Source organism: Pogona vitticeps, chromosome 1 (genome assembly GCF_051106095.1).
Source record: "Pogona vitticeps strain Pit_001003342236 chromosome 1, PviZW2.1, whole genome shotgun sequence".
Taxonomy (NCBI): domain Eukaryota; kingdom Metazoa; phylum Chordata; class Lepidosauria; order Squamata; family Agamidae; genus Pogona; species Pogona vitticeps.
The window spans coordinates 36682336-36707197 of NC_135783.1; the positions used below are offsets into that span (position 1 = coordinate 36682336).

General features: G+C 42.9%; 1 protein-coding gene across 2 annotated transcripts in view; it reads left to right on the forward strand.

Annotated features, from left to right (window-relative positions):
- CNIH3 (cornichon family AMPA receptor auxiliary protein 3) overlaps positions 1-24862 on the forward strand; it is a 108562-nt gene that overhangs the window by 50955 nt on the left and 32745 nt on the right. Inside the window, exons 2-3 of one of the 2 annotated variants that reach the window (XM_020786654.3) lie at positions 6352-6420; positions 15923-15970. In XM_020786654.3, coding sequence (XP_020642313.1) covers positions 6352-6420; positions 15923-15970 — 117 coding nt within the window. The remainder of the gene's footprint in view (positions 1-6351; positions 6421-15922; positions 15971-24862) is intronic. The other variant, XM_020786655.3, reaches the window with a different exon arrangement.

A 24862-nucleotide genomic window follows, 5' to 3' on the forward strand; every position in this document is an offset into this window, starting at 1 on the left:
TTGGGCTCCATGATCACTGCAGATGGTGACAGCAGCCACGAAATTAAAAGAGGCCTGCTTCTTGGGAGGAAAGCAATGACAAATCTAGGCAGCATCTTAAAAAGCAGAGACATCACCTTGCCGACAAAGGTCCACATAGTCAAAGCTATGGTTTTTCCAGTAGCGATGTATGGAAGTGAGAGTTGGACCTTAAAAAAGGCTGACTGCCGAAGAATTGATGCTTTTGAATTGTGGTTCTGGAGGCGAGTCTTGAGAGTCCCCTGGACTGCAAGGAAAACAAACCTACCCATTCTGAAGGAAATCAACCCTGAGTGCTCACTGGAAGGACAGATCCTGAAGCTGCAGCTCCAATACTTTGGCCATCTCATGAGAAGAGAAGACTCCCTGGAAAAGACCTTGATGTTGGGAAAGTGTGAAGGCAAGAGGAGAAGGGGACGACCGAGGATGAGATGGTTGGACAGTGTCATCGAAGCGATCAACATGAATTTGACCCAACTCTGGGAGGCAGTGGAAGATAGGAGGGCATGGAGTGACCATGGGGTCACCAAGAGTTGGACACGACTTAACGACTAAACAACAACAAAAGACAGCTCGGCAGTAATTCTGCACTTTGTAAAAGCATACAGTGGTGCCTCGCTTGATGACGATAATCCATTCTGTTCAAATTGCTTTTAAGCGAAATCGTCGTCAAGCGAAATTTTAAAAACCCATTAGAATGCATTAGAAACCGGTTAATGCGTTCTAATGGGTGAAATACCTCATAATCCAGCAAAGATCCTCCATAGGGCGGCCTTTTTCTGGTACCTGTAAATTGAGCAATCAGTGCTGAAAACAGCGGGCAGCCATTTTGCACAGCGGCGAGCCATTTTGCACAGCTGGCGGCCATTTTGCGACCCTCCGATCAGCTGTTTTAAAATCATCGTTAAGTGAACAATCAGTTCCTGAAGCAGGGAACCGATCGTCGTCAAACGAAAAACCCATAGGAACAAAAAACCATCGTAAAGCGGATTCGTAGTTTAACAAGGTAATCATTAAGCAGAGCACCACTGTACAGTATATTGTGCTTCCTTTGGCTATACTAGATAGATACTTTAGGTTCCTCCTACAGTTGTGATTTAGAGGAAAAAGGAAAATAGGGGGCTATAAATCAGATTTCAAAAACATCGGAGACAAGAAACATTGAAATCCTGTAATTTTATAACAGCATGTCAGTTCCTTATGATGAATGAACAAGCAGAGAATAGTACTCCAGAGAAAAGGAACAGATGAAAAATAACCGGTGTTATGCCAACATAGTCCCCTCCAGATTATCTGCAGCTGCCTATCAGGTGTAAGTGAAGCCTCCCTTTCTTTGCTAAAAGTAGTTACCTCTCATTGTTTTTGAGGGTTGCTACAGTTTACTGTAGATGTAGAGGACATCACGTGAGAGAAAGAAGCAATCATATAAAAAGCAAGAAGGAATAGCTCACTGGAAAAAACCTTAAGGAATAGTTTTTATTTAATTTATTTATTTTTATTTATTTATTTTATTTATATCCCGCCTATCTAGCCAACTCAGGACCACTCTAGGCGGCTAACATCAGGTAATAAAAGTATACATACATACAACAGCGTAAATAATAAAAACTTTACAAAAATAGAAACCAAGTGCAGCGGAAAAGAAAAGAAACATCAGGAATTGTCTGGAGGAAAGGCCTGCCGAAACATCCATGTCTTCAATTGCTTTTTAAAGATACCCAGTGAGGGAGCCCCGCGAATCCCAGGAGGTAGATTGTTCCAGAGGCGAGGAACCACCGCCGAGAAGGCCCGATTTCTTGTCTTCTCCTTCTGGGCTTCCCTCAGCATTAGGCTCCTCAGCCTCACCTCCTGGCTCGCTCGAGTGACACGGGTAGAACTTGGTGGGAGTAGGCATTAAAAATGAGTTGTTAAGAAATGTAACATTTTTGTCATAATAATGGTGTGGACTTTTATTTAAAAAGCTGCAAAAATCCTCTTGTGCTACTATCATTCAGTGACTCATTATTACAGTAATTGTTGTTTCCAAGATTCTACTTTTGGAAAAGTGAGAAAATATGGTCTAATGGCAAATTTTAAACATGACATAAGTGTGGCCAGCTTTTGAAGGTCAAGGTAGAATTTTCTTGAGGTAAAGGAGGGAAGACCATGATTATATTCTGCTCAGCACAGATTAGATTTTCAGTTGAATCTGTCTCATTGCTAGCTATTAGTTTTTGACACATTATTGCTGCTGTTATTATGATGTACCTTCATGTTTCATTGTTGGCTTGTTGTTTTCATGTGATATTAGCTGCTACAAATCTCTCAATTTTGAATGAGAAAGTAGTATATAAATTTTAATATAAACAAATGAATGTGAATATTTGTGAAGGAAAATATCCCTGAGCTAACCAAACTGAATTTACATAGTGCTGCAGTTTTACATTTTACATGCGATTTAATAGCACAGGATTCTGGATGTTACAAAATGAAAAATCCAAAGTAAATGACCATTTTACATGACCTCACAAGAACAAAATCTCATACTGTGCGGTTCTATAAGGTGTTAGTCACAAAAACAAAATTCTACATATAGATATTTGGTGATTCAGAATATTTAATACGCTACAAGTGTACTGAACAGGAAATGTGTTGTTAAATGAATAGTGATGCTTTCTTGAAAGCTGGTTCTTGGCAAGGTTTCTTTAATCTCTTTTGTATTCATTTGAAGATGAAAAGAAACAGATGACAGGAAACAACACAATAAAAAACTATACAACTGAGGTAACAAGCTATTGGTACATCACAAAGAAATTCCCAATAGCAGAATGGTAGACAGAATTAAAAAGCAACTTGTGTACTAATCACATACATGCTTTTTATCACACATAGTTTTCAAATATATGCACTGTGGCAGAAGCAGGCAGATGGATCGGGACCATGGTATGTTTAATCTTCTCACCCCACCCTTGCTGTGGTCCTCCCAAAGACCATTGCTGTTAACTTCAAGAAGAAAACTCCCATTGGTGTCAATTAAAGCTTTCCTGTTCACTCCTGAGGCGGAGCTTGACTGCAGTGAAGCCAGCAGCACCCGGTGAACAGCTCTGGGGAAAACTGGAACCGTCCGGCCTGCCCGTCCCTCCAAGAAGGGGGCGACGGAAGGGGGTGCCAGGAGAGGCACCCCCAAGCAGGTGAGCCCAGAAGGGTAGAAGATTTGGCAGCAACTGGGTATTTCTTCCCTCTGAAAATTCACCTATGCGCAGACCGGAGACGGGAGGCCATATCTTATGGCAGAAAGCTGTGGGAAAACTCCACCCCCAACTTCCCGAGGAAGAGAACAGAAACAATAGCAAAAGGAGGGAAGGGAAGCGGCAAGCCAGCATACCAACTTGTCTTTTTTTTTCTTTCCTAAAGTGAACTATCTGATAAACAGCAAGGGGATTGCAAGCTGGCCAAGGTTACTCAGATACATTGCGAGAAAAACTTTGTGTTTCTGGAAAAAATCCCAGAGGAAATACTATGCAAGAGAGACTGAATTCTTGTTAGAGCTGTGCAATCTGGACTTCCCTTACTAACTGAGTGGACTTTGAAAATAAAACCACATCTTTGGAGCAGGAGGCACAGGCTTTCGGGAATAAAAAATAAGCAAGGAATTATCAACGTGGCGACATAGACTGAAGAGTGGAAGAAGGCAGGCGAACGGGACTTTGAAAACAGAAGTGTTTTTGATTTTGGAAGGAAAAATAAAGCCACGGGAAATGATGGTAAACTATTAATTGAGCAGCGAGAGGAGCTCAGCAGAACAGACGGAGGACCGAAGAAAATTAGATCTGGAGTTATTACAGGACTACGACGGTTTTCTCTTTTTAGAAGAGACTGATTTTCTGTTTGACGTTTACTTCGGACCCTCTCTTGGCTGGACTGTGTCGATTCTGAGTATATTGTGATAATCTCTGGGCAGAGACCAATCAGAGTTTGAGGTGGGATCGTATATCTACTTGGAACAAAGGGGAAGGTTTGAGCCAATCTCTTAATATCATACTTCTAATCCTTGTACCCTGGTTCATTTTGTCTGGTGACAATGGGAATTGTAGCCCAACAGGAAAATGGTGAGAGAACAATTACCCTCTGACCGTTTTTGATTTTCTGTTGCTACTGGTTTTCTCCATACACTTACTCTTCTTGGTTTATTTATTTATTTATTTATTTAACTTATATGCCGCCCACTCTACCCAAAGGTCTCTGGGCGGCTTACAACAATTAAAATTCATTTTAAATTTGTTGTAAAGGGTCAGCCCTGACCCTTGTCTGTTCTCCCGGTTGTGCTGTCCAGCACCAGTGCAGACAGGAGGGACTGGGGTGGGTGGGAAATAGCCATTGTATATAAAAACACTCTAGAGGTTACTAGGCGCTCCGCGGTGGTGAAGCTGGGTTTTGAGGCCCTCCATGTGTTGATAGGGGCCAGAGATGGTATTGGGATTTTGCTGGGTTACTGTGCTCTCCGCGACCGAGCCATCTCCCTACCTGAGCTGGTGGACTTTTTCTCTGCAGCACTGGCCGCCTTGTACTGGCTGCCCGTTCGCTTCCGCATTGATTTCAAAGTTCTAATGATCACATACAAAGCCCTAAATGGTTTAGGACCTTGATATTTGGCGAAACACCTCCTCCCACTTAGATCTACTCGTATCACCCGTTCTAGCCAGGAGGGGAGACTGAGGAGCCTAACGCCGAGGCTTTTGGTCTTGGGTAATTTCAACGTCCATGCAGAGGCAGAGACTTCTGGTCCAGCTCTTGAGTTCTGGGAAACCATGGCTTCCTTGAACAAAAACAAGAAACAAGGCCTTCTCGGCAGTGGCTCCCTGTCTTTGGAACAATCTCCCCTACAAGATCCATTTGGCCCCTTTGCTGGGCATTTTCAAAAACCATCTTAAGACCTGGCTATTTAGACAGGCCTTCCCTCCGGGCACCACTTAATTTACCTTTTTTCTCTCCATCTTGAATGATTGTTAACTGCTGTAAATGGTAAAATTGTTATTATATATCAATTGTTTTGTACTTTTTATTATTGTTTTGTACTTTTATGCTTGTTATGAGCCGCCCAGAGTAGACAATGCCTAGATGGATGGCATCTAAGTCCAATTAATTAATTAATTAAAAGATAAAATCATTAAAATAAAATTAAAATATACACTCTAAAAATTGCCATCAGGACCCACAGTTGATATTATTTCAATTAAAAGCCTTCTGGAACAGGAATTTTTGACCTGGCGCCAAAATATTATCAGCGTCGGTGCCAGATGAATCTCAATTGGGATGGTGTTCCATAATCTGGGGGCAGCTGCCGAAAAGGCCCTTTGTTTACAAGCCATCCCTCTTACCTCCTTGACGGACGGCTCTTTCAAAAGGGTCCCCTGGCTAGATCTTAACTGCCGGATAGGTTCATACGGAAGGAGGCGGTCCTTCAGGTATCCAGGGCCCAAGCCGTTTAGGGCTTTATATGTCAAAACAAGCACTTTGAATTGGACCCGGGCAGCAACTGGTAGCCAATGTAATTTAAACAGAATTGGCCTGATTTGTCCCCTAGCAGCCCCACCACTCTCCAGCTGTGCAGCTCAATTCTGGACCATTTGCAGTCGCCGGACCATTTTCAAAGGCAGCCCCACATAGAGCGCATTGCAGTAATCTATATGAGATGTTACCAGTGCATGTGTAAACTGTTATGAGACTCTGCTCGTCCAGGTAGGGCTGTAGCTGGTATAATTTTCACAGCTGAAGGAAGGCGCTGTAGGAAACATGTAGTGAGAGCTAGATAAGATGTCTCCAGTGCCGGTATTATGGATATAGAAATTGTTTTAAAAAACACCTGTCAGTCCTCCAGTGGAGCAACTAAAATCTGGAAAATTACATTCTGACATAATGCTAAACTGAGCAGATGCTCATGCTTAGGATAACAATATAACTGTGCTTAATATAGAATGAGTTGATTCTATTCATATGTTGTTGATCTGATGTGTCCTTTCCTATTCCTTATCTGGCTAGCCATTTCCTTTTATATTATTAAACGTGATCCTTTTATGTTTATGATCAGTGACCACATATTTACATCTGTTTAATGGAGATAAAAATATGGAAGATGGAGAAACTGTTTTTCTCATACTTTTGTACATTAGTTTTCCATGCAATGAACTGAGTTTGTTCAGCCCATGCTATTGTAAGCTGTTTTGAACAAATCTGGGTAAAATTTGTTAAAGCTGAAAGGAAGAAGTTCTTTCCTGTTAAGAGATAAATAATACAACTCATGACAACAGGAAAAACTATTTCTGTAAGTAATTAATTGCATTGTTTCTCCTGCAGATAATAGCATTTGACGAGTTGAAGACAGACTTCAAGAGTCCCATAGACCAGTGTAACCCAGCACATGCGGTGAGTTCCATTCTGCTTCTTTACAGTAATTAAGTTCTAACAGAACTGCTAAGCTGTCAATAGAAACTGTCAATCAAATATTGAATAAGGATTTAGGATTGCCCGTGATTGATTTTTGTTTGAATGTGTAGGTGTATACTTACTCTGTAACTAAAATTAAAAGTGCTAGACTATAAAAGACACAAACCGAGGCCTGACTCACATGATTCATCATCTCCTTTGCTTTTACAAGACAGACAATCCATATTATATATAAGGTAAGTAGCTTGTCACATGATGATTAGTTGATTGCTTTGTTAGGCCATAAACAGATATTTTAGGTTCTGTTTATCAAGGTGGGGTTGTGATCCCACAACCATGGACCAAATTCCACATATAAAACATTAGAAATCCTGACAATGCAGTAGTTCATTTATGTGTATAAACTGCAGCATGCATTCGTCTTTCCCTGTTTTTTTAAATGTCAGAGGAACTGATAGGGAGTGTGGTGCTCAGGCCTCCCTAAGGAGCGCTTGGCCCTCAATCAGAGAGTTTGACTGGCCACTTACCTACCACTTTTGCGCTGAGGCAAGTCCCAAGACCCCAGCAGTGCATAGCGTAAGCCCCTTGAACAAGTTTGACCTTAAAAGAACAGTTTACTTTTACCCAGTACTTTGCAAGTACAGACACATGGGCTTTATGATTCCTTAGAACTCACAACAGCTCAGTTAGGTAGGACTCTTAAAAATAGCTAGTTTGTGGCCCTCTCCACTCCCTGGATGTTCAAGAGACCAGCCCTTTTGTAAGAATTTTTATAAATAATTTTATTAGAAAAATAGTTTCATAGAATCAGTTTATATTGCTCAAGCTTTAGCATAAAGAACATATTCAAAGATCATTACAGTTAAATAAAATAACTAATCCCCATTAAAATAATAAACACTACTAAGCTGGGCTAAGGTGGGCTAACCCCACCTCCTCCTTTCTCTTCACTTACATTCTTTCTCCTTCAAGCCACATGCTCAAACCATCAAGTTCTTTCTCTCTCCCATCATCATGGGATCGAAATCCAGAACAGAACTTCTTTCACATAACCTATGTTCATTTTCTACACTCTCTAACTCCTCCTTTCTTCTTGACAATTCTGTCTGTTAACCAATTAGCCTCAAGGGGCTGTAACACCTTTCTCCTCCCTTAATTCCCATGAAAGTCCAGGTGTTTTATCTCTTCTCCAATTAGCTAGTAATGTTGAGTCTTCCACAGGCCTCTTGATCCAACCTTCAGCTCTATCTCAAACCATACTGTAACAGTCTTCAGAAAAACACTCTCATAGCACTTAGAAAAACACATTCCAATGTCTCTCAAATCATCTTCACACAGAACCTGTCTAACTCCATCTTACATTTCTCTAACTACATATCCCATCATCATGACAGGGAGCATTTCTGCTTTTAAACAAACTAGTTTGCTGTTGCATCCATATTGGCAGAATTAATATCTTATTTAGCTAACAAGCTGGGATCAAAAGCTACAGTTTGAGCCTCTCTTCTTAGACTTGACTAGATTCAGCAAACTTGAATCTTCCCAAACTGGGATGTAACAGAGGACTTTGGTTTACTTAAAAGTGGAATTGGATAATTATAATTCTGCTGTAGCAATATCTTATGGCCTAGGGCAGTGACGGTGAACCTTTTTGGGTTTGCGTGCCAAAACTAGAAAAAAAAACTAGTGGGTGGCATGCTGCGGCAGAACCAGATGTGGTGGCAGCAGAAAGGGGAATCCTGGGCACGGAGGTGCCTCGTGACCCCACTCCAGATCCACCAGCAGCACCAGCTGCTCCGGATCCGCTTGTCAAAGCACCAGCACAGCAGCTGCAGCCACCTTCTCAGGTTTGGCTGCTCGGGGGGGCGGGAGTAGTGGACCGGTGACTTATGGCTCGTGTGCCCGCAGAAAGGGCTCTGTGTGCCAGCTGTGGCACATGTGCCATAAGTTTGCCGTTGCTGGCCTAGGGTGTTGTTGGGTAATGTGGAAGTTCAGAGCATGATATAGTTCATTCGCAGAGCAGGGAATCTGTATTTTCTAGTACAGTGGTGCCCCGCTTGACAATGATAATCCGTTCCAGCAAAATCGCTGTACAGCGAAATCGTCATCAAGCAAAAAACAACAACAAAAACAAAAACAACCATTGAAATGCATTGAAAACCGGTCAATGCATTCCAATGAGGGAAATACCTGCTCGTGCAGCGAAAATCCTCCATATGGCGGCCATTTTCCGCTCGCTGTGTTGCGAAATGAGGTCAGCAAAACAGCGGGGAGCCAGACTTCCGGCTTAACGTCGCGACGAGACAGCAACAGGAGGACAGAGCTCTGTCCCCTGGGCTGAATCCTGACCTTGTTCGGGACACCGTAGGGTGTCGGAACCACCCTGGAGGGGTGGTGAACTGGGGGGGGGGAAGCCTGTTGATCACGGGGGGGGGGGCACCCCGTTCGATCCAGGAAACTCCCAAATCAGTGAACGGGCAGAAACAAGCAGCTTCGGCTTGCTTGCAAGTCGCTGGCAGCCGGCCAAAGAAGCAAGAACCAGCCTTTTGACATCGCTGTTTACCATCGGGTGAGACTTTTATAACTAATTGTTTATACCCCTGAAAAATTCCTATATAGTATATGGAAAAAGAAATGCTGTCCCTCAGAAACTAAAAAGCGGCAGAAGATCTGGTGAGAGGGATAGCTGATGGAAAGGAAATAACTTTAAAATATACTTTGAGAATATTACAGTTTGATGCTGTGAAGCTTGAGAAATTTTCCTGCAACCTATATTTGATAATCTGAATTTTATTTTGACTATTTGGAATCTCTTGGCATGGAGCCCAGGAGCTGTGACCTTGACTACTTGGCTGTTATTCCCTTTTGACTTCCTTTGAGCTTGGCTGGGAAATTAACCCTAAAGTGGACTTTTAAGGCCATCAGCCGTGGATACAATATTGCAATGGCACAACAAGGAGAATTCTGGAACGGAATAAAACTTGCACTTGAAAGAATATTGGACACCGTGAAATCTCACTATGAAGAAGCAAAATTAGCTAATCAACATCAGATGGATTGTGGTCTGCAGGCAGCAGGGAGCGGCAAGGAAGGAGATGGGAATATCTCAGATGAGGCATCCCAATTAAAACAGCAGCTTGAGGAAATTGTTCCAAGAGAGGCACCAGTCTTGGATCAGGGAGGAGTGCCAGGGAGGGACAAGGGGGCAAGGGAGGGACAAGGCAGCAAAATTAACCAGAAGATGCCTGGAGGACTCACTGAGGATGGGCTGGGTGCACAGAGAGTTGGTGGGCATAGATCAGACCTATAAAATGGCTTCAGAGGACATGAGGGATGACAGAAAACTTGAAAACACAGTAATATTAAATGAGAAAGAAATTAGAGAGGGAATTACCTAGAAAGATGAAAAAGGGGAAAACAAGGAAGGGCCCCTTAATATTGAAAACAGGTTTATATTCACCATTTGGATTTGTAAAAGGGTATATTCTGTATATTAAAAAGGAGAATTAAATTGAAATAAGGGAGGCCTAATTAGAGTAAAGATATAATATGGTGATTTTTTATTTTAGGTAAACTAAATTAAGTATAAAGCTGCGTTATGGATCTGGAACCACCTTTAATAAAAATATTACTAGAAGACTGTTAATAGAAGAATTATTAGAAGAATTTTATATAATATGAGAGTAATATTATGATAGTGGTCATATTGTGTACTAAAATCTGTATGTGAATGGTTTGAATGCTTGAAAATGTTTGGAATTGGGGGGGACAACCAGGAAAACACTGAGATGTAAAAAATAAATAATTGTAAGCAAAATATGTAACACGATGTCTGATAAGCACAAAACAATGTAGATAGACCGGAAAACTAATAAAATGTTTAAAACAAAAACAGCGGGGAGCCATTTTGAGAGCTGCCGATCAGCTGTTTTTAGATAATTGTTTAGCGAAAAATTGGTTCCCAAAACAGGGACCCGATCGTTGTCAAGCAGATTTTCCCCATACAAACATCGATTTGCGATCGCTATAGTGATCACAAAATACTCATCGTCAAGCGATTTCATCGTCTTAAGAGGTAATCGTCAAGCAAGGCACCACCAGCCGTATGTAATAAACATATCTAGCTGCCTTTCACCATGTCAGTCCATTGATTATCTACCTCAGTAGTTTGCCCTTTGGCAACAATTATCACAGGTATGTAGATGAAGTGCTTAGTACTTTTGCTTCTGAATGTCCTTTTGACATGAAATGGTAGGGGTCTCATCTCAGATTTTTTTTATTGGTAAACAGTCAAAATATTGTGAGCTGCAGCCATTGGTCAGTAGATTTGAGGATTGTTACTCTTGGTGCAAATGAGTGTGAGAAGCATTCACAGATATATTCACTTCTGGAGCTCATTGAGGGTAGCTTCTGCTCAGAAGATGTTTTAGAAGAACTCACAGCTCACAGTTGACTAAAGTTAAATAATTTCTTGTATGATTACACTGCAAAAAGAGTAATAATAATAATCACTTTACAATGTTCAGGCTGGAATACATGATAAAATTTCTCCTTGATGCCTGCTTGTAACCAGCTTCTCATCCTAGGGGATAATTTTTTTGTCCCTTTAAAGATTTCAGGCACTGTAGCAGAGAACATACTTTCTTCAAGGCAACCACTCAGCTGACCACTCAAGAATGGTGCTGTACAGCTATCTTACTTAGAATATTTACGGTGTACAAGGGACATAGCTGCTGTAGCAAATCAAATAAAACTTGCTTATAAATTCTAAGAATTTGTCTTGTATTCCATGGATGAGAGGCCGGAAAAAACGTGTTTTTCTAAATAGAATCTGCCGAAGTCGTCTTTGAAAACTAGTGGATCAAATTTTGAGTTCTAAAAAGAACACCCCCCACTCCCACCCCTGCAATCAGCTTAGATGAAATGCCTAGCTAAATGGAAGAAGGCTTCTTTAGTTGTGGTGGACATGTCACTATCATGGTCACTGAACTCATAGCAGTGACTCCTGGATGTGTGTTGGCATAAAGACAGAGTATGCCTGTTTTGTGTATACTCAAGACAATGTTTGCCTGCAGTGCTGTTTCTAGGTGTCTGCTGATAAGGGCATGGATGTCCATCCCAATAGGTTGCCACTCAATGCTCATGAAGGGTGCCAGAAAATGACTGCAATATGTACTCAAGAAAGGAGCACTCTGGAGTGGTAATAGACTTTCCCTGCCAGTCAATAGGGACTGGATTTACAGGGAAAAATTGACTACAGATCCCATAATTCTCCTTTCTGGGAGATCTGCTTGACAGACAGACCCCTTTATTGTTGTTGTTGTTTAGTCATGTCCAACTCTTTGTGACCCCATGGACCAGAGCACACCAGGCCCTCCTGTCTTCCACTGCCTCTCGGAGTTGGGTCAAATTCATGTTGGTCGCTTCGATGACACTGTCCAACCATCTCATCCTTGGTCGTCCCCTTCTCCTCTTGCCTTCACACTTTCCCAACATCAGTGTCTTTTCCAGGGAGTCTTCTCTTCTCATGAGATGGCCAAAGTATTGAAGCCTCAGTTTCAGGATCTGTCCTTCCAATGAGCATGCAGGGTTGATCTCCTTCAGAATGGATAGGCTTGTTCTCCTTGCAGTCCAGGGGACTCTCAAGAGTCTCCTCCAGCACCACAATTCAAAAGCATCAATTCTTCGGCGGTCAGCCTTCTTTATGGTCCAGCTCTCACTTCCATACACCACTACAGGAAAAACCATAGCTTTGACTATTCGGACTTTTGTTGGCAAGGTGATGTCTGCTTTTTAAGATGCTATTGAGGTTTGTCATTGCTTTCCTCCCAAGAAGCAGGCGTCTTTTAAGTTCGTGGCTGCTGTCACCATCTGCAGTGATCATGGAGCCCAAGAAAGTAAAATCTGTCACTGCCTCCATATCTTCCCCTTCTATTTCCCAGGAGGTGATGGGACCAGTGGCCATGATCTTGGTTTTTTTTTTGTTTTTTTTTTTGATGTTGAGCTTCAGACCATTTTTTGCATTCTCCTCTTTCACTCACATTACGAGGTTCTTTAATTCCTCCTCTCTTTCTGCCATCAGAGTGGTATCATATGCATATCAGAGGTTTTTGATATTTCTTCCAGCAATCTTGATTCCAGCTTGGGATTCCTTCAGTCCGGCCTTTCGCATGATGTATTCCGCATATGTTAAATAAGCTGGGGGACAATATACAGCCTTGTCATACTCCTTTCCCAATTTTGAACCAATCATTTGTTCCATATTCATTTCTGACTGTTGCTTCCTGTCCCATGTATAGGTTTCTTAGGAGATAGATAAGGTGGTCAGTCACTCCCATTTCTTTAAGGACTTGCCATAGTTTCCTGTGGTCCACACAGTCAAAGGCAGGGTTCTCAAACATGTGGCCCACGGGCCATTAGTGGCCTGCCGGAGGATAGTTTGTGGCCTCCACCTTGCCTGGCCCTCCTGAAGCGCCCACGCGTCCTCTGCTGTCAGGAGTCAAAAAAAGCCTCCCCTAGCTCGCCAGCTCTTGCACCCTTCATCTGGAACTGCAGCTTGCCAGTCAGCCTGCCTGTCTGCCGGCTGGCAGGCTGCAGTTCAGGAGGGAGGGTGCAAGAAGTGCTGTCTTGGGGGAGAGCCAGCGAGCAAGGTGCGCTGCCGACCCTTTTCCCCCTGAGCGCCCGAGCCAAGCCGCCAATGGCAGCTGCTGCCGCTGCCTCTTCCAGGGAAGTGGCTCTCTGGCCCTCTTTCTCTCTTGGCACCCCCAGCACCAGCCCAGCCAGCAGCCGTCTCAGTGCCCGGCGGTGCTTTCTCCTCCTCCTCTTCGTCTGCTTGAGCCGCCTCGGCCCTGGAGGCTGCCTGGGCTGGCCTTGCAAAGTTTGTCCTGGTGGGGTTAGCTGCTGCTGCTGCTGAGTGCACCTTTTTTTGAGGGGGGCCCTCAGAGGAAGGTTGCCGGACCTCCGTGTGTGTGTGTGTGTGTGTGTGTGTGTGTGTGTGTGTGTGTGTGTGTGTGTTTGTGTGCATGTGCATGCACCTGTGGGGCTCCCCGCCCCATTCTGTTTAATTTTGCCGGTACCGGTGGGGGCTTTTCTCCTTTGGCAAGGCGAATTCTGTGAGGGTTTTAAAAAATATTTATGTCTTGCCCTCCTCCCCCCAGTTGCCAGCATTCCCTCCCTTCTCCGCTTCTTCATAGTGCTGCTGCTGGTGGTGGGGAAGAAGGAGCTGGAGGGGGTCATGACCAGGTGATGAGGGCTCACACGCCCCCTTCTCCTCCTTGGAGCCCCAGCTGGGCTAAGGAAACTCCTGGGCGGCTTCCTCGGGCTCTTGCTCTGCTTGGCGGAAAATCTGATGCATCCCAGCCTCACCCAGACTCTGCCTCCAGCGGCCCCCAGGTAAATTGAGTTTGAGACCCCTGGTCAAAGGCGTTTGCATAGCCAATGAAGCAGAAATGTGGCTCACCTGAGAGAAAGGTCTAAACTGGAAGACTTTGAAAACTAAATCTGCCCAAGCTTCCTGTTCCTGCCTCAGTGCTCATTGGGAACTTTTTTTCTGGAATAGGAAACTAGGTGAAGCTAAGCTATCAGTCAGGTAGAATTCACAGAATGAGAATTATGGAACTTGTTGTTAAAAACATCCCTAGCAATCATATCACAGTGCTGAGTTGTACATACACCACAGCCTAGGTAGCCAGCTGTGGTCCATCCTAGTCCAAACACACATATGTATGTGTGACATGTCACTTAAAACTCTCCTCGCCAATGTACCCTCTAATTTTCAGCCCCACTGGGTGGGGCTCCACCTCTCTCTTCACCCCTGCGTGCATGTGCAACTCCACCCCCCATGCGTTGGGTTCCGTCGTGACCAGAACCTAACACTGTCGCTGTGTGGAGGAGGAAGACAGCTGCGTGGAGGGAAGCAAAACTGTGCATGCTCGTGCTCGCGCCCAACTTAGCAGGATACCTTGCTCCTCGCTCTCTATGGCAGTTCCGGAGACTCACGGATTCACAGCAGAACTGAAAGGCTGTGTTAGAGAAGTTTCAGATTTTGGAGCTATCCGATTAGTCCAGAGGCCAACCACATCATCATCCCTGACCTTACTCTTAGCTAAGCACATACATAAATCACCTTGTGGGATTGTGTCTAAACTGACATTGCCTGGATTCTTCCATGGTAGAAAGGACTACAGTGGTTATTACTGATGAGGAAATGTTGCTCTTTCTATCTACTGAGTTTTCTTTTGTGGTGGTTGTGTCTGCTGCACATGTAGTTTCCTTTTCTCCTCAGGTGTTTCATTTGTAGTATGTTTTTAGGTTGACAGAGTGTGGATACTTTGAGCACAAGGTGCAATCTCTGTACACTTTCTTTTGCTCCTTTGTGGCTCTGAGAACAAAGAGAGAGGTTTTTAAGACATGGAGGTTCATCTAAAGCCATAGATCCACTTCTTTGAGTTCAAAATTCATTTTAAATTACAGTGGTGCCTTGCTTAACGATTTTAATTGGTTCCAAAAAAATCATCGCTATGGGAAAACATCGCTAAGCAAAACGCGGTTTCCCATAGAAATGCATTGAAAACCAGATAATCCATTCCAATGGGAACAGATTGCCGTCCTTAAGCAAAAATCGCCATAGGAAACATCGCTAAGCGAAACGCGGTTCCCCAATTGAAATGCATTGAAACCTATTCAATGCATCTCAATGGGGGAAAAATTTTACAACAAATTTAAAAAGAGTCGGAACAAAGTCAAATTAGTTTAACAAAGGGTTTATTAAGTGCACTTATGATTTCAAGCATTCTAAACATTTTTTAAACATTTTTAAACATATAAAAAACAACCAACATGAGACTGTCAAAACCATCATTAAGCAAAACAGGGGGACCCAAACTGTCATCGCTATGCAAAGCATGGTCCCAAACGTTGCTATGCGAAAATCGCCCATAGGGAACATCGTTAAACGGAGCGCAAGATCACTCAGAAAAAGCCATCGCTAAGCGAATTCGTCATTAAATGAAGCGCTCGTTAAGTGAGGCACCACTGTATTCCTAACACCATCAGTGTCTCCTTCGAATCCAGAGTTGCACTGTTGTGCAACTGAATCGACTGAATGAAACAGTGAATTATCTCAGATGTTTTTGAAGCTTATTTATGTTATGCAAATTATGTTACTGCTTAACGTATGGGCAACTTGCAGCCCTCCGGATATTGCTGAACTGTTGCTTTCTTCACTATTCAGCTACTGTATCCTGAATGGGCTGCTTGTAGTTGCCCAGACTGCCTCACTCTGAGTTAATGCTTTATTAAATTATGAAGCAATGAACACAAATCCCAATTCATGACTAAAGAAACTCTGTCAAAGTTAGCTGAAGCCAGCATAGACTGATTTCATTTTATCCTGAAAATATTCTTCATTCACAAGTTTCTTAAATTGTTCATTTCCTGCCCATTCTCCCCCCTTTTCCTTTCCTTTTTTTTTTTTTTACAGAGAGAGCGGCTGAGAAATATTGAACGAATCTGCTTTCTTTTAAGAAAGGTAAGAAATAACCCATATAGGTTGTGTGACGTTTGAAAGGATTGGAACCATCATGTTCATGCTACTTGAAATAGTAGAGGTCCTTCTTGTATTGACTTCACTGTGGAAGTGATAATGGCAGAATGGAAATAGAAACTGAGGTAACATTTGCAAGAAAGGAGTGAAGCTAATTACAAGGGATTTGCAATCAGTCAATAATGTCCTGAAAAGAAATGTACTTTTTGGAACACCATCTGGTTCAATATTATAGAAAGTATCACCTAAGCAACGGGTGGTATTGAAAGGCATAATTTATATCTGACATATGACCTTATACCTTGGTGTGTAAAGTTCTCCCTACATTTATAATTATATAATAAAAATTTGATATATGTCAGATTCCTTATTATGTACCCCACCTTAGACTTTCAAATGCACTGAATTGGCTTTCCAAGCTGCCAGTTCAAAGCTGGATTCAAAGAGCTTTACTAGAAGAAAGAACTTGCACTGTCTTCTGTTTCTGCCCCTAGAATGGCAGTTCATGTTTCCTCTCTGTGCAAGTGCTGAAGCAATAATTATTCTTTTGTTACTTTGGTACTCTAATCTAGTAGCCTCCCCTCATCCTCAAATAGCATGGTTCCCTCCTCTGTTGTTGTTTTTCTAAATAGGGCACCAGGTTAGAAAAGGTTGCTCTTGTCATTTTAAATACTTGGTTTTCTAAGGAGTGCTTCTCAAATTAGCTGCACAGCAGTGTCCAAATGCTGTGGAATATATAACACTTTTTAGCACTTCCAAAAGCAAACTCATTGCAGATGGATATCATATACGCACCTGCTCATCACTGGAAGCCAGTGTTTCCTCCAACCACTGTAATTTGCAGAGATGTGCTGAGCTTTTCATACAGAGATCTTTATCATTTCTTCAGATCTTCAAACTTCGTTTCTGTTTCCTTTTTCCATACATACAACATGGCAGTGTATGTGGATAACTTTAATTTTTTCCTGGCACCCCAATTCCGGTACTGTGTTTTGTTTTGCTTAACCCTGATTCCATTTTTTTCCTTCTTAGGTTTCCTTCCTAGGGTATGAATTGCAGTGGTGCCTCGACTTACGGAATTAATCCGTATTGGAACGGCGGCTGTGGGTCAAAATTTCCGTAAGTCGAAGCACAATTTCCCATGCATTGAAAACGGATTAATCCGTTCCGGCTGAAGAAAAAAATACCACCCCCAAAAAACAAACAAACAAAAAACACTGCAAGCCCCTAGGCCTGCAAAAAAACAAAACAAATCTAAAAATAAATGTAAACATAACCCAATCAGCCCAATCCCACCCTGCAAAACCCACCCAAAACAGTAAAAATGTAAAAGCAGCACCTTACCTCCACTACTTCTTCCCGGCCCTGGCTCCACCGCCACCGCGGCCACTGCCGCCTGGAGGCTTGAGCCTGGCCGGGGTGCTTCGGCTGCTCACCCCTGGCTTCGGTGGAGGTAGCGGTTGCCCAGCACCTGGAGGCTTGAGCTGGCGGGGTTTCTTTGGCCGCTCGCCTCCCAGCTCACCACCGGCTTGCTCTGTGCCACCCTCCGTGTGCCCATGGCGGGAAATTCAAATGGCAGAGGGCAGCAAGGAGCGAGCGGGAAGTGAGCTGGGTGCTGACACTGCCAGAGCACCCAGAAGGGTCAAGCCTCCTGGCTCTGGGTCACCCCTACCACATTCCTTTCCATAACTGTTGGGGCGAAAGATCTACAAAGAAGCAGCCTCAAAGAAGCCACCATCAGGTAGTAAATTTTAATTTCTCGCCCTTTCCCCCTGCCTTTTTCCTCTCGTAAGTGGAAGCTCCGGCCTCAAGTCGAACCAAAATTTTGCGGCTGGAGCTTTCTGTAACTCGAAATTTTCATAAGTAGGGACGTCTGTAAGTCAAGGCACCACTGTATCAGGAAGCAGCTTCATTTCGTTCTTCTGTTAGTAGCTCACCTTTCAAGTATCAGTGAATGGTAAGGTGAAATATAATCCAATAACTGATGAACACTTATCTGTCCAGGTGATATAAATGGATGTGCTGTGGACAAATTTAGCTCTCTCACCTTGAAATCAGTGGAGTTTATATATTCCTAATTTCACTTGGATCATGCCCATCCTCACAAAATGCAGTCACAACATACATAAAACTAGGAATGTAGGCTAGTCAGTTACATCATTTCCAACATGAAACAGATGTGGCAATAATCATAGGATGTATTTTACCCATAAATTGCATTTGCCCCAGGTTGATGTAAACCCAGAACTGCTTCTATGGAACTTCTGTTCAGGTGATGACTGCTCACATGAAAGCTAACAATGAAATCCCCACCCTCAGTGCATTTTACCTTCCTGTATCAAGCTGGGAGGTGCGCATTGGCCTGAATGTACAGTATCAGGCAGTGCATCACAGCCTCTCCCAGTTTGAAAAGACCTTTGTTCAGCAGGCTGAGGCAAAGAGGCAGTCATGAAACCAGCAAAATCAGGGAGCTAGACAGGGGACAGATTGTATTTGTCTTCAGTGTGGAAGGGATTGTCACTCTTGAATTGGCCTTCTCAGCCACACTAGACACTGTTCCAAGTCCTCCATACAGAGCATGTTACCATTGTCTCTTGAGACTGAAGGATGCCTAATCTAACTGTAGTAAGAAGCACACTAGTTAACTGATTGTATACATATGGTGCAAGGTAAATGGGAGGTAGAGGAGAAAAAGGAATTGGATCAATAAATATCCATCCAAAGAATGTAGACCATGAGTGGGAAATTTTTGTTTCCTTCAAGAGCTGGAAATCTTTGGAAGTAGGCCTGTTCCACATATTGATTGGTTAGCAGTGCTCTTTATTTTGTTTAGATGCATCATCAGCCCACAGTGTTCCTCTCTGTCTTACTAAATCTGAAGTGAGAAATACTGTGGGATGGTTATAATTTTAAGAAAGACTATGCAACAGGAGAAAGGGGAAAAGTTGGGATGATAATCTTATGTTGTGTCTCTCCTTCTGAAACACATCCTCTCATCTCCAGCTATCCCTTCATGAGCATACATGTGCACACACGCATGTGCATGCATACACACACACACACACACACACACACACACAGAGAGAGATTCACTTTCCAAACACACATATCTGCCCACACTCTTCCCACAAGAGATCTCGACTGAAAGAATTCATATTGCCAGATCCTCACTTTTAAAGCACTCAGCTCTCCTCTCCTGAATGGTGAGGGGTGTACCTGACTAGGTGTGCTTTTTGAAAGAATGGGTCCAAACTTTTGTCCACTTTCAAAGCTCTCTGTGCTTCCAGACCAAGTATGAAAGGAAAAGACCCCAGTCAAGAAATGTTCTTGTCAACATACAGTGGTGCCCCGCATAGCGACGTTAATCTGTTCCGGATTAAGCGTCGCTATGCAAAAACATAGCTAAACGGATGAAAAAACCCATAGGAATGCATTAAACTTCGTTTAATGCGTTCCTATGGGGCCCCAAACTCACCATTCAGCGAAGTTCCTCCATAGCACCACCATTTTCGCGCCCTCAGTAAGTGAGGGCAGGGTGCGAAAATGGTTGTGGCGGCCATTTTGGGCATCTGGTGGCCATTTTGGAACCGCTGATCAGCTGTTTAAAAAAACATCGCAATGCGAAGATCGGTAAGCGAAACGCTTACCGATCATTGCAATGCAATGTTTTGCCATTGAAAACATCACAATGCGATTGCATTAGCGATCTGAAAAAACAGATCGCTATGTGGATTCGTCATTAAACGGTGCGCTCGTTAAGTGAGGCACCACTGTAGACAGGTTGGAGTCAAATGGGTCAATGGCCTACCTTAACTTCCAGTATTCTTTCAACTACAAGAGACAGGTTCTTCTAGAAATGACTTTACTTTGTTACTTGCTAATTCAGCAACCTTCTAGTTTCAAGTTGTGTCCCAGTTTTTAGAATGTGAAGCCAGATACAGGAGTAATTTTATTAATATATGTGTGTGGCCTGGAGACGTCTTATTTGCATCGGTTTTTATTGAGCCTAAGCAATCTTGCTAACAGTAGAAATCACACCTTTTGGCTAATTACGTGCAGCTTGCTTTTTACACATTTAAATTGTTTGTTAATGCAGCCTTTCTTACAGAGGTCTTTAGGGATATATTGCTTTTAATTGGGTTTTGTGCTTGGAGGGGGAAGAAAGACAGGATAATTCAACGGGAAGGCATTATTCATGGCAAGACAGTTGCTTACAATGCCTTTTGTCTATGTAGCAATTCTGAAATATTTATGGTTAATGGCAAAGTTTTAGGGAGCAATTAGAACACAAAAGTGGTTTATGAGCAAAGAAAAAAAATTACTGTGCAGTTTTCAATGAAGTCCTAAAGGTATTTGGCCTCCTTATATTACTATTTTCTGTGTGATTTGGACAGTCAAGTATTTTGTCTGCTTCTTTCTGGAGACCTCTGTTGGAAGAACTATTTGAAAATGAATAGCTTGGAAGACCCCTTTCAGAAACAAAGAACTATCCTAATGAATGATTTTACCTTAGTGTCATTAATTAATTGTGTGCCTGTCAGGTCAATATTGGGTCATGGTGACTCTTTTCAGGGTTTTCTAGATAGATAGTAGTTTTCTTCTGGGCACAACCTGGTTGTGCAGCCTGTCCAAGCCCGCAAAGGCTGCCTCTTTGTCCAGGATGCACAGTGGGGAATTAATCTCCCAACATCTGGATCCACAACCAGATACCTAACTTATGAAGCTATCCAGCCAGCACCATTAGTATCGTTAGGTGTCTTCTATTGGTTCATTCTATAACTGTTTAAGAAACTGGAATGTTTCTGTTCATTCTGGACATCATTAGGAATGAGATGTGACCGAGTTGATGGCATCACCTATCAGAAAAAACTTTTTATACTTCACAACTTTAAAAAACTGCTAGAGAAGCCTTGTTCTGTATTCAATCTAACACTCCTAATAGACACCTTTACCTGAAAGGTATTTTTTCTGTCGTCTTTCCTTCAGTCATCTCAATTTGCAATCTGGACACTGTTGCAGCTATTCTGACTCTGAATGTGGCGGTTCTACATAATCATGTTGTTTGTATCCATTCCAGTATTTAATATTTTTTTTGGTCAAGTTATTCTTCCTCCTGCACTTCTTTTCCATTTATTTCTTACCACAAATGATAAGCTGTGGCAATCTTTACTCTTTCCTTCTTGTTACATGACTTAAATATTATCATTTTGTACACACAGTTCCTGAAAAGGTTTTCTTTGACACATTAGTCTGTGAAATACTCTGAAAGTACCTGCCAACACTTTACTTTTTTTCAGATAACTTTCCAATATCCGAAAAATATTGCGAGTTGTGACTATCGCCATACTGCTACTTGAATATGGAAATCAAGAAAAAGCTTTGAGCAGCTAAGATCCCAAATATGGCAATTGACCAAAGGCCAGCAGAGCCAAGACACTGGAGCCATGCTAAACGGCTCAAACCTCAAAATTACTGTGTAAAGGGATTTCTACCAACAGAGAACACTTTCACTGCCTGAGAATACGTATTACAGCTACACATAAGGTTTAGATCAGGAATGCACAATCCCCTCCCTCCTAGCCTTAGCCGGGCTGTATTTCCTTGAAGGGAAGCTGTCAAGAACCAGCAAAGTCTTTCTCACATTCGTAGAGGGAAGACTGGTGAGCTGGTTTTAAAGCCTTTAATAGAACCTGCTTTAAAACCAGCTCACCAGTCTTCCCTCTACAAATGTGAGAAAGACTTTTAAAGCCTTTAATAGAACCTGCCCCCTTCATGGATTGCTGCCTTGTCGTGGTGAGGGGGCTTGAGTAACTCAGAGAAGCTATGGGCTATGCCGTGCAGGGCCACCCAAGACGGACAGGTCATAGTGGAGAGTTCTGACTAAACGCAATCCACCTGGGGTAGGAACCGGCAATTCCACTCCAGTATCTTTGCCAAGAATGCCCCATGATCAGAAACAAAAGGCTAAAAGATATGACGCTGGAAGATGGGACCCTCAGGTCAAAAGGCGTCCAACATGCTACTGAGGAAGAGCGGAGGACAAGTACAAGTAGCTCCAGAGCTGATGAAGTGGATGGGCCAAAGCCGAAAGGACGCTCAGCTGTGGACGTGCCTGGAAGTGAAAGGAAAGTCCGATGCTGGAAAGAAAAATACTGCATAGGAACCTGGAATGTAAGATCTATGAACCTTGGGAAGCTGGAGGTGGTCAAACAGGAGATGGCAAGAATAAACATTGACATTCTGGGCATCAGTGAACTAAAATGGATGGGAATGGGTGATTTCAACTCAGATGATTATCATGTCTACTATTGTGGGCAAGAATCCCGTAGAAGGAATGGAGTAGCCCTCATAGTCAACAAAAGAGTGGGAAAAGCCATAATGGGATATAATCTCAAAAATGATAGAATGATGTCAATACGTATCCAAGGCAGACCTTTCAACATCACAATAATCCAAGTTTCTGCACCAACCTCCATTGCTGAGGAGACTGAAATTGAACAATTTTATGAAGATTTACAACACCTTCTAGAACTGACACCGAAGAAGGATGTTCTTCTCATTCTGGGGGACTGGAATGCTAAGGTAAGGAGTCAAGAGATAAAAGGAACAACAGGGAAGTTTGGCCTTGGAGTTCAAAACGAAGCAGGGCAAAGGCTAATAGAGTTTTGTCAAGAGAACAAGCTGGTCATCACAAACACCCTTTTCCAACAACACAAGAGGCAACTCTACACATGGAAATCACCAGATGGGCAACATCGAAATCAGATTGACTATATTCTCTGCAGCCAAAGATGGAGAAGCTCTATACAGTCAGCAAAAACAAGACCTGGAGCTGATTGTGGCTCTGATCATCAGCTTCTCATAGCAAAATTCAAGCTTAAACTGAAGAGAGTAGGAACAACCACTGGGCCACTCAGGTATAATCTAAACCAAATCCCTTACGAATAGACAGTAGAAGTGAAGAACAGATTTAAGGAACTAGATTTGGTGGACAGAGTGCCTGAAGAACTTTGGACAGAGGCTCGTAACATTGTACAGGAGGCAGCAACAAAAACCATCCCAAAGAAAAGGAAATGCAAGAAAGCAAAGTGGCTGTCCAACGACGCCTTACAAATAGCAGAAAAGAGAAGGGAAGCAAAATGCAGGGGAGATAGGGAAAGTTACAGAAAATTGAATGCAGACTTCCAAAGAATAGCAAGGAGAGACAAGAGGGCCTTCTTAAATGAACAATGCAAAGAAATAGAGGAAAATAACAGAAAAGGAAAAACCAGAGATCTGTTCAGGAAAATTGGAGATATTAGAGGAAAATTTTGTGCAAAGATGGACATGATAAAAGACAAAAATGGAAGGGACCTCACAGAAGCAGAAGACATCAAGAAGAGGTGGCAAGAATACACAGAGGAATTATATCAGAACGTTTTGGATATCCCGGACAACCCAGACAATATAGTTGCTGACCTAGAGCCAGACATCCTGGAGAGTGAGGTCAAGTGGGCCTTAGAAAGCCTGGCTAACAACAAGGCCAGTGGAGGTGATGGCATTCCAGTTGAACTATTTAAAATCTTAAAGGATGATGCTGTTAAGGTGCTACATTCAATATGCCAACAAGTTTGGAAAACTCAACAGTGGCCAGAGGACTGGAAAAGATCAGTCTACATCCCAATACCAAAGAAGGGCAGTGCCAAAGAATGCTCCAACTACCGGACAATTGCACTCATCTCACACGCCAGCAAGGTTATGCTCAAAATCATACAAGGTAGGCTTCAGCAGTATGTGGACCGAGAACTCCCAGAAGTACAAGCGGGATTCCGAAGGGGCAGAGGAACTCGAGACCAAATTGCCAACATGCGCTGGATTATGGAGAAAGCCAGAGAGTTCCAGAAAAACATCTACTTTTGCTTCATTGACTATGCAAAAGCCTTTGACTGTGTGGACCACAGCAAACTATGGCAAATTCTTAAAAGAAATGGGCGTGCCTGACCATCTTATCCATCTTCTGAGAAACCTATATGTGGGACAGGAAGCAACAGTTAGAACTGGATATGGAACAACGGATTGGTTCAAAATTGGGAAAGGAGTACGACAAGGCTGTATATTGTCACCCTGCTTATTTAACTTATATGCAGAATACATCATGCGGAAGGGTGGACTGGAGGAATCCCAAGCTGGAATTAAGATTGCAGGAAGAAATATCAACAACCTCCGATATGCAGATGATACCACTCTGATGGCGGAAAGTGAGGAACTAAAGAACCTTGTAATGAGGGTGAAAGACAAGAGTGCAAAAAACGGTCTGAAACTCAACATCAAAAAAACTAAGATCATGGCCACTGGTCCCATCACCTCCTGGGAAATAGAAGGGGAAGATATGGAGGCAGTGACAGATTTTACCTTCTTGGGCTCCATAATCACTGCAGATGGAGACAGCAGCCCCGAAATTAAAAGACGCCTGCTTCTTGGGAGGAAAGCAATGACAAACCTTGACAGCATCTTAAAAAGCAGAGACATCACCTTGCCAACAAAAGTCCAAATAGTCAAAGCTATGGTTTTTCCTGTAGTGATGTATGGAAGTGAGAGCTGGACCATAAAGAAAGCTGACCGCCGAAGAATTGATGCCTTTGAATTGTGGTGCTGGAGGAGACTCTTGAGAGTTCCCTGGACTGCAAAGAGAACAAACCTATCAATTCTAAAGGAAATCAACCCCGAGTGCTCATTGGAAGGACAGATCCTGAAGCTGAGGCTCCAGTACTTTGGCCATCTCATGAGAAGAGAAGACTCCTTGGAAAAGACTTTGATGTTGGGAAAGTGTGAAGGCAAGAGGAGAAGGGGACGACCGAGGATGAGATGGTTGGACAGTGTCATCGAAGCAACCAACAT